This window comes from Fusarium oxysporum, chromosome II (genome assembly GCF_013085055.1).
Source record: "Fusarium oxysporum Fo47 chromosome II, complete sequence".
Lineage (NCBI taxonomy): Eukaryota > Fungi > Ascomycota > Sordariomycetes > Hypocreales > Nectriaceae > Fusarium > Fusarium oxysporum.
Window position 1 is genome coordinate 3,860,743 of NC_072841.1, and position 12,216 is coordinate 3,872,958.

The 12,216-nt window shown below is 47.9% G+C and overlaps 4 protein-coding genes across 4 annotated transcripts; 2 read left to right on the forward strand and 2 right to left on the reverse strand.

The window, feature by feature from the left end:
• Positions 1-102: 102 nt before the first annotated feature.
• On the forward strand, positions 103-1,532 carry FOBCDRAFT_177261 (uncharacterized protein). The gene is made up of 2 exons (XM_031174224.3): positions 103-771; positions 821-1,532. Exons 1-2 carry the CDS (start codon positions 162-164, stop codon positions 1,423-1,425), a joined length of 1,215 nt encoding a protein of 404 aa, XP_031051009.2. The 5' UTR covers positions 103-161; the 3' UTR covers positions 1,426-1,532.
• FOBCDRAFT_288787 (uncharacterized protein) lies at positions 1,506-2,410 on the reverse strand (the record flags this gene model as incomplete). The annotated part of the gene is made up of 2 exons (XM_031174226.3): positions 1,506-2,221; positions 2,272-2,410. The coding sequence occupies 2 exons, from the start codon at positions 2,408-2,410 to the stop codon at positions 1,506-1,508; spliced, it is 855 nt and encodes a 284-aa protein (XP_031051011.3).
• Positions 2,411-2,459: 49 nt separating this feature from the next.
• On the reverse strand, positions 2,460-4,981 carry FOBCDRAFT_215680 (spindle pole body formation-associated protein-domain-containing protein). The gene is made up of 2 exons (XM_059609416.1): positions 4,736-4,981; positions 2,460-4,681 (listed from the first exon to the last, which is right to left on the reverse strand). Exons 1-2 carry the CDS (start codon positions 4,791-4,793, stop codon positions 2,694-2,696), a joined length of 2,046 nt encoding a protein of 681 aa, XP_059466798.1. The 5' UTR covers positions 4,794-4,981; the 3' UTR covers positions 2,460-2,693.
• An 800-nt stretch (positions 4,982-5,781) lies between these two features.
• FOBCDRAFT_215681 (anticodon binding domain of tRNAs-domain-containing protein) lies at positions 5,782-11,494 on the forward strand. Its single transcript, XM_031174227.3, has 6 exons — positions 5,782-6,162; positions 6,229-8,355; positions 8,410-8,748; positions 8,797-9,790; positions 9,842-10,260; positions 10,312-11,494. The coding sequence occupies exons 1-6, from the start codon at positions 5,947-5,949 to the stop codon at positions 11,029-11,031; spliced, it is 4,815 nt and encodes a 1,604-aa protein (XP_031051012.2). The 5' UTR covers positions 5,782-5,946; the 3' UTR covers positions 11,032-11,494.
• Positions 11,495-12,216: the final 722 nt, after the last annotated feature.

Consider the following 12,216-nt stretch of genomic DNA (forward strand, 5'->3'; position numbering starts at 1 on the left):
GAAGCTCCACAGGTGCGGGAGGTCAGTCTCACCGCCTTCCCTTTCTGACACTTTATTTCTCCCCAGAAATGGATCTTTTTACAGCCTTGCATCATCAGCACAGGCTCGTCGCGTTGCCATCACAACAACTTTTCAAGGATTCATCTTCCACATTAGATATAATGGCCGATACAGCAGAACAAATCGAAGCGGCGCCGGCCGTCGAGCAAGAAGGGCAGGATATGGCGGTAGCGACGACGAATACCGAGGTTGCAGCGCCAACCGGAAAGAAAGTCGTCAAGAAGATAATTCGCAAGAAGAAGCGACCTGCGCGCGCCCAAGTCGACCCCGATTTCGTCACATCAGAACCCCCTCCTCAGACCGGCACAATCTTCAACATTTGGTATAACAAGTGGTCTGGTGGTGATCGAGAAGACAAGTACCTATCGAAGACCAAGGCGAAGGGTCGCTGCAATGTTGCGAAGGACAGCGGATATACCAACGCCGACGCGATGCCTGGAAGCTACTTCTGTTTACGTTTTGCGCGCGGCGTTTGTCCCAAGGGTCAAGACTGCGAATTTCTTCATAGGCTACCTGGACCATACGATCACTTCAACCCCAATGTCGACTGCTTTGGACGCGACAAGTTTTCCGATTACCGAGACGACATGGGTGGTGTCGGAAGTTTTATGAGGCAGAACAGAACAGTGTATGTTGGAAGGATTCATGTTACAGACGATATCGAAGAGATTGTGGCGCGACACTTTGCAGAATGGGGCCCTGTCGAGCGCAGTAAGTTCCAATTCCACTATCCCAATTGACTTGTTGCTAACAATCATAGTTCGTGTTCTCAACACCCGAGGTGTCGCCTTTATCACATACGTCAACCAAGCCAATGCCGAATTTGCCAAAGAGGCCATGGCACATCAATCTCTCGACCACGAGGAAGTGCTCAACGTTCGCTGGGCAACAGCCGATCCCAACCCCATGGCGCAAGCTCGAGAAGCGCGCAAAATCGAGGAGCAAGCCGCTGAGGCTATTCGAAGAGCCCTTCCCGCAGAATTCGTCGCTGAAATCGAAGGCCGAGATCCCGAAGCGAGAAAGCGACGGAAGATCGAAAGCAGCTATGGTCTTGAGGGATACGAGGCGCCCGATGAAATCCACTTTGCCCGAGGCACTCAGGCAGTAAACCCCCTGGGTCGAGAAGGTTTCGAAGTTGAATATCAGGAACGGCCAATGATTGAAAACGGAGAGTCCGGCGAACCACCAGCTCAAGTTGAAGAGCAGCAGCCTCAACCTCAACAAGAGACTGGTGGTATCTTCTCAGGCAGCACCCTCGCGGCTCTTAACAAGGCCAAGGTCTCGGTGGCATCGAAACCGAAAGCAGCGGCTACAACAGGACCTTTGGTGGCATACGGCAGTGACAGCGACAGCGATGATGAATAGGGACAAGGCGTTTTGATTGATTTTTAGAAATGCATAGATATTTTGTATTACAATAATGATACCACAAGCAGCATACGATATCAGCTGTTGAAAATTCTAGAGTACAATGTCTCATGCCGTCCAATCCATAAATCCATAATAGGCACTGTTTGCCCAGCCTCTTCAACGGGAGTATTCCACTCTCGATCGATCATGTCGTCGATCATCTTCTGTACTTGCTGCCCAGCCAAAACCTTTTGCGCCTGGTAGGGACCAAAGACACTTGCTCTCACCGCAGCAGATATCAACGCCTTAACATGGCTCAGCATGAAGACATATGCTGTCTGTCGCAAACCCAGTCCTACAAGCGCGCATATCGCTCCAAACAGCGGCGCCAGATGCGCAGAGACAAGAGGCACTTCGTTCTGACTCTCACGTCTTAAAAATGCTGCAAATTCCCTCAACGGACGCCCATCAACATCTGGACAGCTGGCACGGAACGACCGCTCCCAGATTCCTAGCAGTGCACGACCCTGCGCAACGCTCGCACGTCGACCAACAGTACAAATGATAGCAGCGTCGAGCTGATCATCTAACTGAGGAAGAGAATCCGGGTCGCGGTGCGCTGCTAGGACAAAGGGTAGTGTTGTCGCGGCGAACGATGAAAGCGATGAAGGAAGAAAGGAGGCAAACGATGCCGAGGCACGCGGTTCGTGAGCAAGATAAGACTCGAGACCACTGCTAAAAGCAAATGAGCCTAATGGAAGTGCCGAGTCTGAGAGAAGAAGTAGAAAATGAGTTGTCGAGGCTAGATGAGCTATGAGTCGTGAGTTATAGTCCTTATCTATGGGTTGAGATGAGTCTTACGCTCTGTAGCCATAGACAGGGGTGGCGAAGGTAGGACTTTGTCAAGACGCGCTTTAGCATCCTGAAGACGCTTTTCTAAATAAAAAATCTCATCTTGAATAACATTGGCCGTATCTGGGGTCAGGATTTGTGAAGGCATCATGAGTTTAGATATTTTTAGAGGTTAAGTTGAGCATCAAAATAGCTCGTTCAGAGATAAGACCATCGAGGTTTAAAATAACTACTTATCAAAACCATGACAACCATCATCATGTAAATCCAACAATAAGAATTCCTTCGAGGACAACCCCTTAAACTCCACGCGAATGCCAATCCAATTCAGTCTTTTTGACTGGATGACGAACAATTGTCAATAGTCAGGGTATTCCACCTCACTTACTCATATCACACCCAAGGTATCCATCGTATGTACATTATCATTCTCAAGGTCGAACATTCTCCTTATCATATGCTTTTCTTCCACGCGCTCGTTTCTTCTCCGCCATTCTTTGTTCAATTCTTGCAATCGCAGCAGCTCTACGCTCAGGCGGCAACACACTCTTTGGCGCGTTGGCCATGAATGTGCTGTTGTTGGGATCTGGGCCCCCTACACGCGCATAGTGGTCGTGTAGTAAGTCGATTCTTTCTTCAGGTTTCTCGCCAGATGTAATGCGCTTCGAGCGAGCGATCGACTTGGCCAGTGCGGGCAGGTCAGGCGCGGCGATGTCATCCAAGCCAGTTCGGCCGGGAGTCGCACCCCCATTCTCAATTCGCTTGGTGATTTCTTCGCCAAGATATGCTCTATTTCTTGGTGATCGCGGAACGAATGGCTGCCATCTAGGCCGGCCAATGTCTGGCTTATCACCAAGACTTGACGATATTGGCTTTGACGTGCCGATATCCGATTTGGTGACCTTTGGCACAGCGTCTTCGTGAAACTTTTGGCGTAATGAGGGCACGTTTGGGTCTGCCGCCTTGAGCTCCATGGTGTCATTTCCAAGCTCGGTCAAGTCAAAGCTTCGTCGTTCCATATTATGCCTTCGATTCTTGGTGCTGTCATCTACATCGACGTTTCTGGGCTTTGAGGCCTCGTCTGCCAGACGCCCTGCGTCTGTCTGAACATGCCAGCTCTTAGGCCGAGCAGCGTTGTCGTTCTGCTCAAGAGCATAATTGTCCCCAGTCTTGAGGATCCTGATTTCCTTCTTGAGCTCCGCAATCTTAGTGTGCGCCCGTTCTAAAACTCCATTGGTGTCCGCATTGTGGGCTTGAGTTTCATTACGATAGGCTTCGAATTCTTGCTTTAGCTGTCGTAGCTCCTCATCCTTCTTCCTATTTTCTTCCCTTGCTTCACGAAGCTGGGCGCGTAGTTCTTGTGCTCGTGAACCTTCGCGCACCGATTCGTTTTCGGGTTTTTCTTGTGTACCCTTCGTTTCGTTCATTGCCTCAGCCTGGGTAGCACGCTTCTCCGCCGCTCTGAGCTGACTTTTTAGAGAAGATATCTGCTCACGAAGTTCGCCAACTTCCTTGACTTGCATTCGGGCTCGCCTCAGTTCGCGCTGTGTCTCGATAAGGGTTTTCTGCGTCCTGGGTGATGTCGCTTGTCGTCGCTTGCGGTCTTTGGGATCGGCATCGTCTTCCCGCTCTCGAAGGAACTCCTCAAGTTGGTCTTCAAGCTCTTGGACGCGTGTTCGAAACTGCACAGCCAAGGCTGTTTGCTTCGTGAGTGTCGATAAAAGCTCGGAACTGACTTCGTCTGATCTGTCTACTCGCTTCGATGCAATCTTGGAAGCACCTTCGGCAATCTGCCTTTCCATCTCGATCACTTTTTGCTGTTCTTCCTTGAGCTTGACTGCGAGTTCAATTGCCTCAGCATCCTTTTGTTTGGCATACGATTTCGCCAGTTGCTTATACTTGAGGAGCTTCTCCATTTCGGCCTTCGCGTCTTCGTGGTATTTCTCAAATTCCTCCTTCCAATATCTGCCCGACTGCGAGTGAGGCTCGTTAAGATCAACCGTAATGTCGTGTGTGCAGTAGTCCTCGTCATCAGCTTCTTCCCACTCATCTGAAGAGTCGCCCTGGTCTTGCTGTGTTGTGTTCTTCTGATTTACCGATTTGGAAGCCTTTTCCAAAGCGTCGTTTAATCGTGTACGTTGGCGCGTTTCTGGCTCTTTGCTGAGATTGTTATTCTTCTTGACGTCTTGTCCAAAAGATACGCGTTTTCGTCTCGTAGTTCCAGTACCTGGGGTCAAAAGAATTCCTTGCGGTCGAGGCGGGGTTCGAGACATTTGATCTCTCTTGTCGTTTCTGTCTTTTGCTACTGCTCTTGTAGTTTGGTTGGTAGGTCGCGCTGGAGTTCCAAACAATGCACTCTTGAACGCTCTAGCAGCGAAAACAGGCGCGGGGGTGTCAGGTTGGTCAATTTGCGTGGTGTCTAGTAAACGAAGTCAATTATTTCACCTGCTATCATGTCTAAGCGCATACATACCTCCATCATTGACTGGTTCTGGCGCGTTCTCGCCGCGTCTCAACATCCAACCCAACATCTTGCGGCACGTTGCGCGTAGGCGTGAATGCGAATGTCAAACGCCCGATTAAAAGAGGGAAGCCCTTCGCATAAGCGATCATAAACGATGAAGTAGTAACATTTATCCTCCTCGTCGATCGTGTTGTGTTGTTGACCGTCTAATTGTGGCAGGATAGGATTGGACAAAATTCGTTGATGTCAATGTTGACTTTCGTTTTCAATGTTTACTTCCACCTGTCGCAGATCAAAGACGCCAAACGCCCTTGTCCCACCAGGGCCTTCCACCCAATGAGAACTGCGCTAGTGCGAAAATAGAGGGGCCATTCAGCTAATGCAAGATATCAGTCTCTCTGCAGCTACTCTGTACATTGCAAGCTATCATAACTTAGAACCATATTACCATGAACAGGAGGAGCATTGCTGAGACAATACTTAGACTTGAACCTAGGAGCAACTGTCATCATATGAAGAGCTCGCTATTCCTTATTTTCTTCCGGGTTATTCAAGGTTGGAGTTACATCTAGTCCGCTGCACGATCTGTAGGGACGCCAGGTGGCCGAGGCGGCAGCTCCAATGGAGCACTCAAGCAATTAAGTTGAGGTGGCCACCGCAAGAGCCGCAGCGGACCCCTCATCAGCCCTGTGGCCGCGTGTAATTCGATGAAACGACACCGCCTTTGTGAATGGGTGTCGCCAATTGAGTTGGCAGCCATGGATGCCAGGTATCGAGAACTTAAGATGGAAACATGGATATTGAAGACTCTTGAGACGAGGGAATTCAGGAGATATAGAATAAGTATTACTCTTTTTGTAGATGATTATTTCATATAAATGCAGCCTAATCTTAGACCTAAGACTTAGAGTAGTAAGTTTGAGCTTATGATAATATTTAGATAAAATAATCAGAACATTAGGATACCATGGACCTGAGCATCTCGAGGTCGAGATGGTAGGTAGGGGCCACTCTTTTTCTCGCATCCCCTAGAAACTAACTACCTACCCCGCTGTCCCGACGTCAGAAGGTGATTTGTCTTCCTCTCCTACTCATCTTTATCCATACCTTGGATATCCTTATAAATTCCTTAATACAACATCATTTATCATTTCAGTATCGCCGTCATGGCCTCTTCCCTGTAGAAGTCACAGCTTTTGCTGTGACTTCTTTGTGCAAACATGGCGGGGAAGCAATCTGGGGTATGGAACACACCCTCGGGTCTCAAGAATAACAACAAAAATGAGTCAAGTTTCCCGGGCTTGCTACCTGCTGCGAGCCCGGAGGTCACCAACAAAATTGAATATGAAGAGCTACAACAGAACGAACTACTGGCCCTTGAGGCTATTTACAGCGACGACTTCGTCATGCATACCGAGACTCAAAACGCCTGGAAGGTACCTTAAAGAACCCTTATCATCGAGATCCATCATCTGGGCGACTTTGAAGCTCACGACCTATAGAAGTCAGAACCACATTTTGATATCCGGATAAAAGCATCATCGGATGAAGACTTTGCTTGTACGCTGGGTTTTGTCATGACTGCAACTTACCCAAAGTCACCTCCTCTTATCACGTTGAAGAACTACGACCTCAAGGAAGTTACGACGTTCAAGATCCAGAAGTACCTAGAGACGAAGCCAAAGTTATTCGCACAGGATGCGCAAGAAATGATCGATCAAATCGTCGAAGGAGTACGGGATATCCTCGAGGATGCTGCGCAAGCGAAGGCAAACGGGAAGCATCTACCTTCTCTCGAAGAAGAACGAGAGCGGCACGAAGCTTCCATGGCGAAGTTAGCAGAAGAGAAGAAAGAAGAAGAAGCCCGAAAGAAAATAGAAGCGATGCAAGAAGAAGAGCGTATTATGGCCGAGATGCTCCAACAGCAGATTGATCGACAGAAACAGAAGGCTAAGGAGTCAAAGCGTCGTAACGGCGGCAATACGCCCCAGCAATCTTCGACAAGCTTAGAGACAGAAGAAATCATCGAGTTCGAGCAATTATGTAACGCTACGGATCAGTCGGGAAATACCCTCGTCTTCAAGTCTGTTACAAGCAAACGTCACCTTCGGCAGGGACCTGTATCCACCGTTTACGAAGTCCGACCTGTGTTGATCAATGGGCAAGGCAACCTGCCTATGGCACTGAAGCAGACTGTTATCCGTACCACAAATAAGGACACGAAAGAGTTCAAGCTTCAGCTACAAAGTCTCGAGTCTCGTCTTCAGGATCTCAAGTCTGTTAAGCGAGTTCATCACCGTCATCTTGTTGAAGTTTTGGGCTTCAAGGTCCAGGCCGGACTTTCTACTGATCCTGCTGTCTCGAATGTGTGCACTGTGAACGTCTTGTCTCCCTTAGCAGAAAAGAATTCTCTGGAGGAGTTCTTAGAGCTTGCAGGACGGATTGAGAATATTGGCAGAGTGCGTTCCTGGACGCGGGATCTGCTAGATGCGCTCAATTTCCTTCACAACAAAAATATTGCACATCAAGATATTCACCCAGGGAACATTCTCCTGTTCCGAGAGCCGAATGGGCAAACCGTCCCCAAGATCTCTGATGCCTGGTATCAGAGAGAAATTCACTCTATCACTTCGAACAAACCTGGTCTTCCGGGATTGAACACTGCCAAGTCTGCCTACTGGCTGCCCCCTGAGATTGCCGGTGCATCTAAGCCCTCGTATACATTCAAGACAGATATTTGGGATTTCGGCGTTGTGTTCATTCAGATGATCTTTGGCCTTGACGCGCTACGAACATACTCATCGCCCAAGAATCTTATGGAATCGGTCACTTTGTCCCATTCGCTGCATGAGTTAGTCAACAGGTTCTTCAAGGAAGATAAGCAAAAACGGCCTCGAGCTTTTGAGCTTGGATCCAGCGAATTTTTAGCCACAGATGCTCCAGTTCTTTTCCAAGACTCTCCTGCAGTTCCGTCTACAAGCTCTTCGGTGTCTACACAAAACCTTCCGGCAAAACCTCGACATGAGTTTACTACTCATCGAGGTCCCGCGCTGTCACGGTACACAGAAGACTTCATTGAGGAAGCCAGGCTAGGAAAGGGCGGTTTCGGAGAGGTGGTTAAGGCGAGGATGAAGCTGGACGGCCAGATTTACGCCATCAAAAAAATCAAACCACGTTCCCAAGCTAATCTTACAGAGATTCTAAAGGAGGTAAGGCTTTTGTCTCAGCTTAACCATCCTGCGGTTGTCCGATACAATACCGCATGGGTTGAAGAAGCTCCTGATCAAGCCGAAACTGAAGATGATACATCAACTGGTTACTTTACCGAAGAGAACACTCAAGGAACTGGGTCTGCTGGGATTGACATTGAGTTCGCTACCAGTACAGGAGGGCTTGATTTCATCTCATCCAATGCCAACGTCGATTATGGATTCGAAGACTCTGAAGACTCTGAAGATGACTCTGATGAAGACGAGGCAGAAGATGAGGATGATACAGAAGATGAGATGTCTATTCACAGAGTTTCGTCGCCAGATAAAGAAAGAAACGCCATGTTCCAGCGACGAGCTCGATATCAACGTTCATACAGAACCATGTTGTACATATCGATGGAGTATTGTGAGAAACGAGTGAGTCACGCAGTCTAGTAGCATCTCCAATACGCATTTGCTCACCATTGCCAGACCCTTCGAGATCTAATTGCAAGGAATCTTTACAAGAATACTCCTGAAATTTGGCGACTATTTTCTCAGATTCTGGAAGGTTTGGCTCATATCCATGGGCTTAGCATCGTCCACCGTGATTTGAAGCCGGAAAATATCTTTATTACTAGCGACTCTGATGGTATTGACAATGTGAAGATTGGTGATTTTGGACTTGCCACCAGCGGACAATTCTCACTGGAAAAGGCGAACGGAAACACTCTGGAGACAGACGATATGACGAGAAGCATCGGTACTGCATATTACTCCGCCCCTGAAGTCAGGTCGACGGTCAACGGCATATATAGCACGAAGGTCGATGTAAGTGGATCAAATCCGGACGTTGCCTTGTTACGCTAACGAAATCAGATGTATTCACTCGGCATCATTTTCTTCGAGATGTGTTATCTACCTATGATGGGTATGCAAAAGGCCGATGTCCTTGGTCAGCTTAGGCGGCCGAAACCAGTGTTGCCATCGGACTTTAAGCCTACGGACAAAGCTCAGGCAGATATCATATTGTCTCTGGTCAACCATAACCCCAAGGAGAGGCCCTCAAGTACTGACCTTCTCAACAACGAAGAGCTGCCTATTCAAATAGAGAGTGTGAGAGGTAGACAGACTCTTGCTATACTTGCAAACCCAAGCTCGCCATACTACCACAAGACGCTTTCGTGGCTATTTTCGAAGCGTATGGACCCTGTTGAGGATTATGCTTGGGATATGTCTGCGAGGTCATTGAGTCCACAGGAGCTGCTCAATCAAGTACTGGTCAAGCAAGAGCTTGTTTCGATCTTCCGCCGCCATGGCGCTTTGGAGCCCCCTCGAAGCAGCATATATCCACGGACATCACATTATGGAGATAATGCTGTCCAGCTTTTGACCCCGAGAGGCAAAGTGGTGCAGCTGCCCTATGATCTCACACTGGGAAACGCAAGGATGATGGCGTATTTTGATCCAGTAGTTGAACGATCTTTTACCTTTGGCAACGTTTTCCGCGACAAGAACGATGGAGGCCACCCACTCATGTTTGGAGAAGCTGATTTCGACATTGTCACCACTGACGCCCTGGACTTTGCTTTGAATGAAGCAGAGGTTCTCAAAGTGATGGATGAGATTGTCCACACATTTCCCTCCTTGTCCACAACTCCTATGTGTTTCCATCTGGGACACTCAGATCTTTTACAACTTGTCTTCGAGTATTGTGGGATAAGCCCTGCAAGTCGACGTGCAGCGGCAGATGTGTTGAGTAAGCTGAACATTCACAATTTTAACTGGCAGAAGATTAGGGTTGAGCTGCGGTCACCAACTGTAGGTGTTTCGGCTATAAGCGTGGACGAATTGCAGAAATTCGACTTCAGAGGTAAGTGAGGTACAGTGACATATATGAAGCTTCAGAGCTAATATCGAATAGACACTCCAAACAAGACATTCTCCAAATTAAAAACCCTTTTTGAGGGCAGCAATATGTACCAGCGAGCTTCTCCGACAATCGCGCATCTCAAGGAAGTCATTGAGTATTGCAAGCGCCTGGGTGTAGGAACAAAGATCTATATCAATCCTTTGAACAGCTTGAAAGAAGCCTTTTACACGGGCGGCATCATCTTTTCATGCATCTACGATAAAAAGGTCAAGGATGTTTTTGCTGCTGGCGGTAGGTATGATCAACTTATCAGAGAATTCCGACCTAGGGCTGGTGGCCAAGTCCGGGAGAAACATGCAGTTGGATTCAGTTTGGCATGGGAGCGATTGGCAAAGATTCCCAAAGCCGGGGGGCGATCGTTCTTGAAGAAATCCGAGGACGAATCAAGCGGAATTTTTAACTCTCGACGAGTAAGTCATTCACATGACCATATGCGCAACACTTACTGATACATGCGACAGTGTGATTGTTTGATAGCTAGCTTCAACGCTGCTGTGTCGAGATCTTTAGGTGCCGAGATACTTCAAACGCTCTGGGCACACAGCATCAGCGCTGAGCTGGCCAAGGATGCCAGATCTCCCGAAGACTTGTTATCGAAACACCGAGAAGAAGAATATTCTTGGCTCATCATCATCAAACAGGATGCAATGTTGAAGATCAAAAGCTTGGGCCGAAAGGATGTGCCTGATGCAGATATACCAACAACACAACTGCTTTCTTGGCTTCGTAACGAGATTCGAGAACGCGATTCAAAAACAGTGGTGAAACTTCGCGGCAACAGCTCTGCAGATACCAATGGCTCGGGCGAGAAGGAAGAGCAGGAGGTTCGTGTGCTGGTGGCACAAACACGGAGCAAAAAGTTCAACCGTAGAACGGTTGTGGAACAAGCTCAAAGCAGTGCCAGCAGCTTGGTTCAGTCTTTCCTAGATGGTCCTATTTTGGCCATCGAGACCACAGATCAGGTCATGGACCTAATCCGCGGGACCTGCCTCTCAGAGGTTGAGGGCTGGCGACAAGTCGAGCAGTCGGTGACGAATACGGAGAGGAAGTATATCCGTGAGATCCACGACGAGTTGGATAACCTGAGGTTTAAGTATCAGAAGAAAAACGATGGGTCGCGGCACGCATTCCTGTACAACTTTCGATCGGGTAACTGCGTGTATTACGATCTTGGGGCCTAATAAACCTAGGGTTCTGATATCATAAATTCTAATAATATTTACAAAACTTCTAAAGATTATAGCAAGTCTATAAAATTTATACTAAAGCTTGGCTACATATACTAAACTAGGTCTAGATTTGAGAAACTCTTGAAGATATTTACACAGTTTAGATAAGAGACTTAAGGGATATCCTCATCATTCTTATACCCATAAGGTAGTTTAATGGAGACACAATAAGCAACACAGTTGGCCCTCCTCAATCCTGCATATTGTTTTAACATGAATCTCACTCGAAACACTGATGATACAATGCGCTGACGCTGAATCAGCCCAAACACGCATATACCCTAAAGCAGCGGCCGGAGCGTTTGTCGATCAGGTACAAGTATATTCAAGACAAAGAAATGAAAAAGGGGCACGTTCCAATTCCATAGCCATGGCATGTTGATCACCTGTTTCTCCCATCCTATCTCATGCACTTTACAGTACATCAAATGGCTGTAAAGGACGGGAATGGGGACAGGCAGGGCTGGAGCGGGCGGGAACGGATACGTACCTAAGCGTGATCTTGGGGTGGGGCCGTGCTTAAGGGAGGTGTGGGGTCAAGGGACCGACGTCAGTTTTTCCCGCCAAAGGGAAAGGGCAGCAGGCACAAGACGAGGGGCAAACCAAGGCAGGAGCCAGAGCCAGGAGACTGGAGCCAGAACCATGTGGCAGGTGCAACTTGCAAGTGGTCACCAGCCGGGGCTTAGAGTGGATTTCCTTCCTTCCATTTCATGCTCCGGTCTCCGGATGGCGGCGGCAAGGCCGAAGTGAATGACTCTCTACTCTTTACATACTTCATTGAATACCTCAGGTAATTAATTTACTAAGCTTTTTCGTCTTCTTTTACCTTAATCTCTGTTGCTTTTTGAATGAGAATAGAAGGAAAAGACTAAAAAAGGTTCATCAATTTTTTCTATCTCTTATTATTCTTTTACCTCTTTTCCGCATTCGTCTTTACTGGGCGTTCCGAACCTCAAACGCGTTTGCTATCAAGGTTGCCTCATTGTTAAGCGATAAGCAAACAACAAATAAACACTCCTCCCCCCCGTTGTCAACACAAAAAGAGGCGATATCCAAACAAAATTTGCCAACGAAGCAAAGCAAAGCGAAGCGAAGCGAAGCGGCTGCGGCTTCTTCTAAATCCAAACACCACCTTGC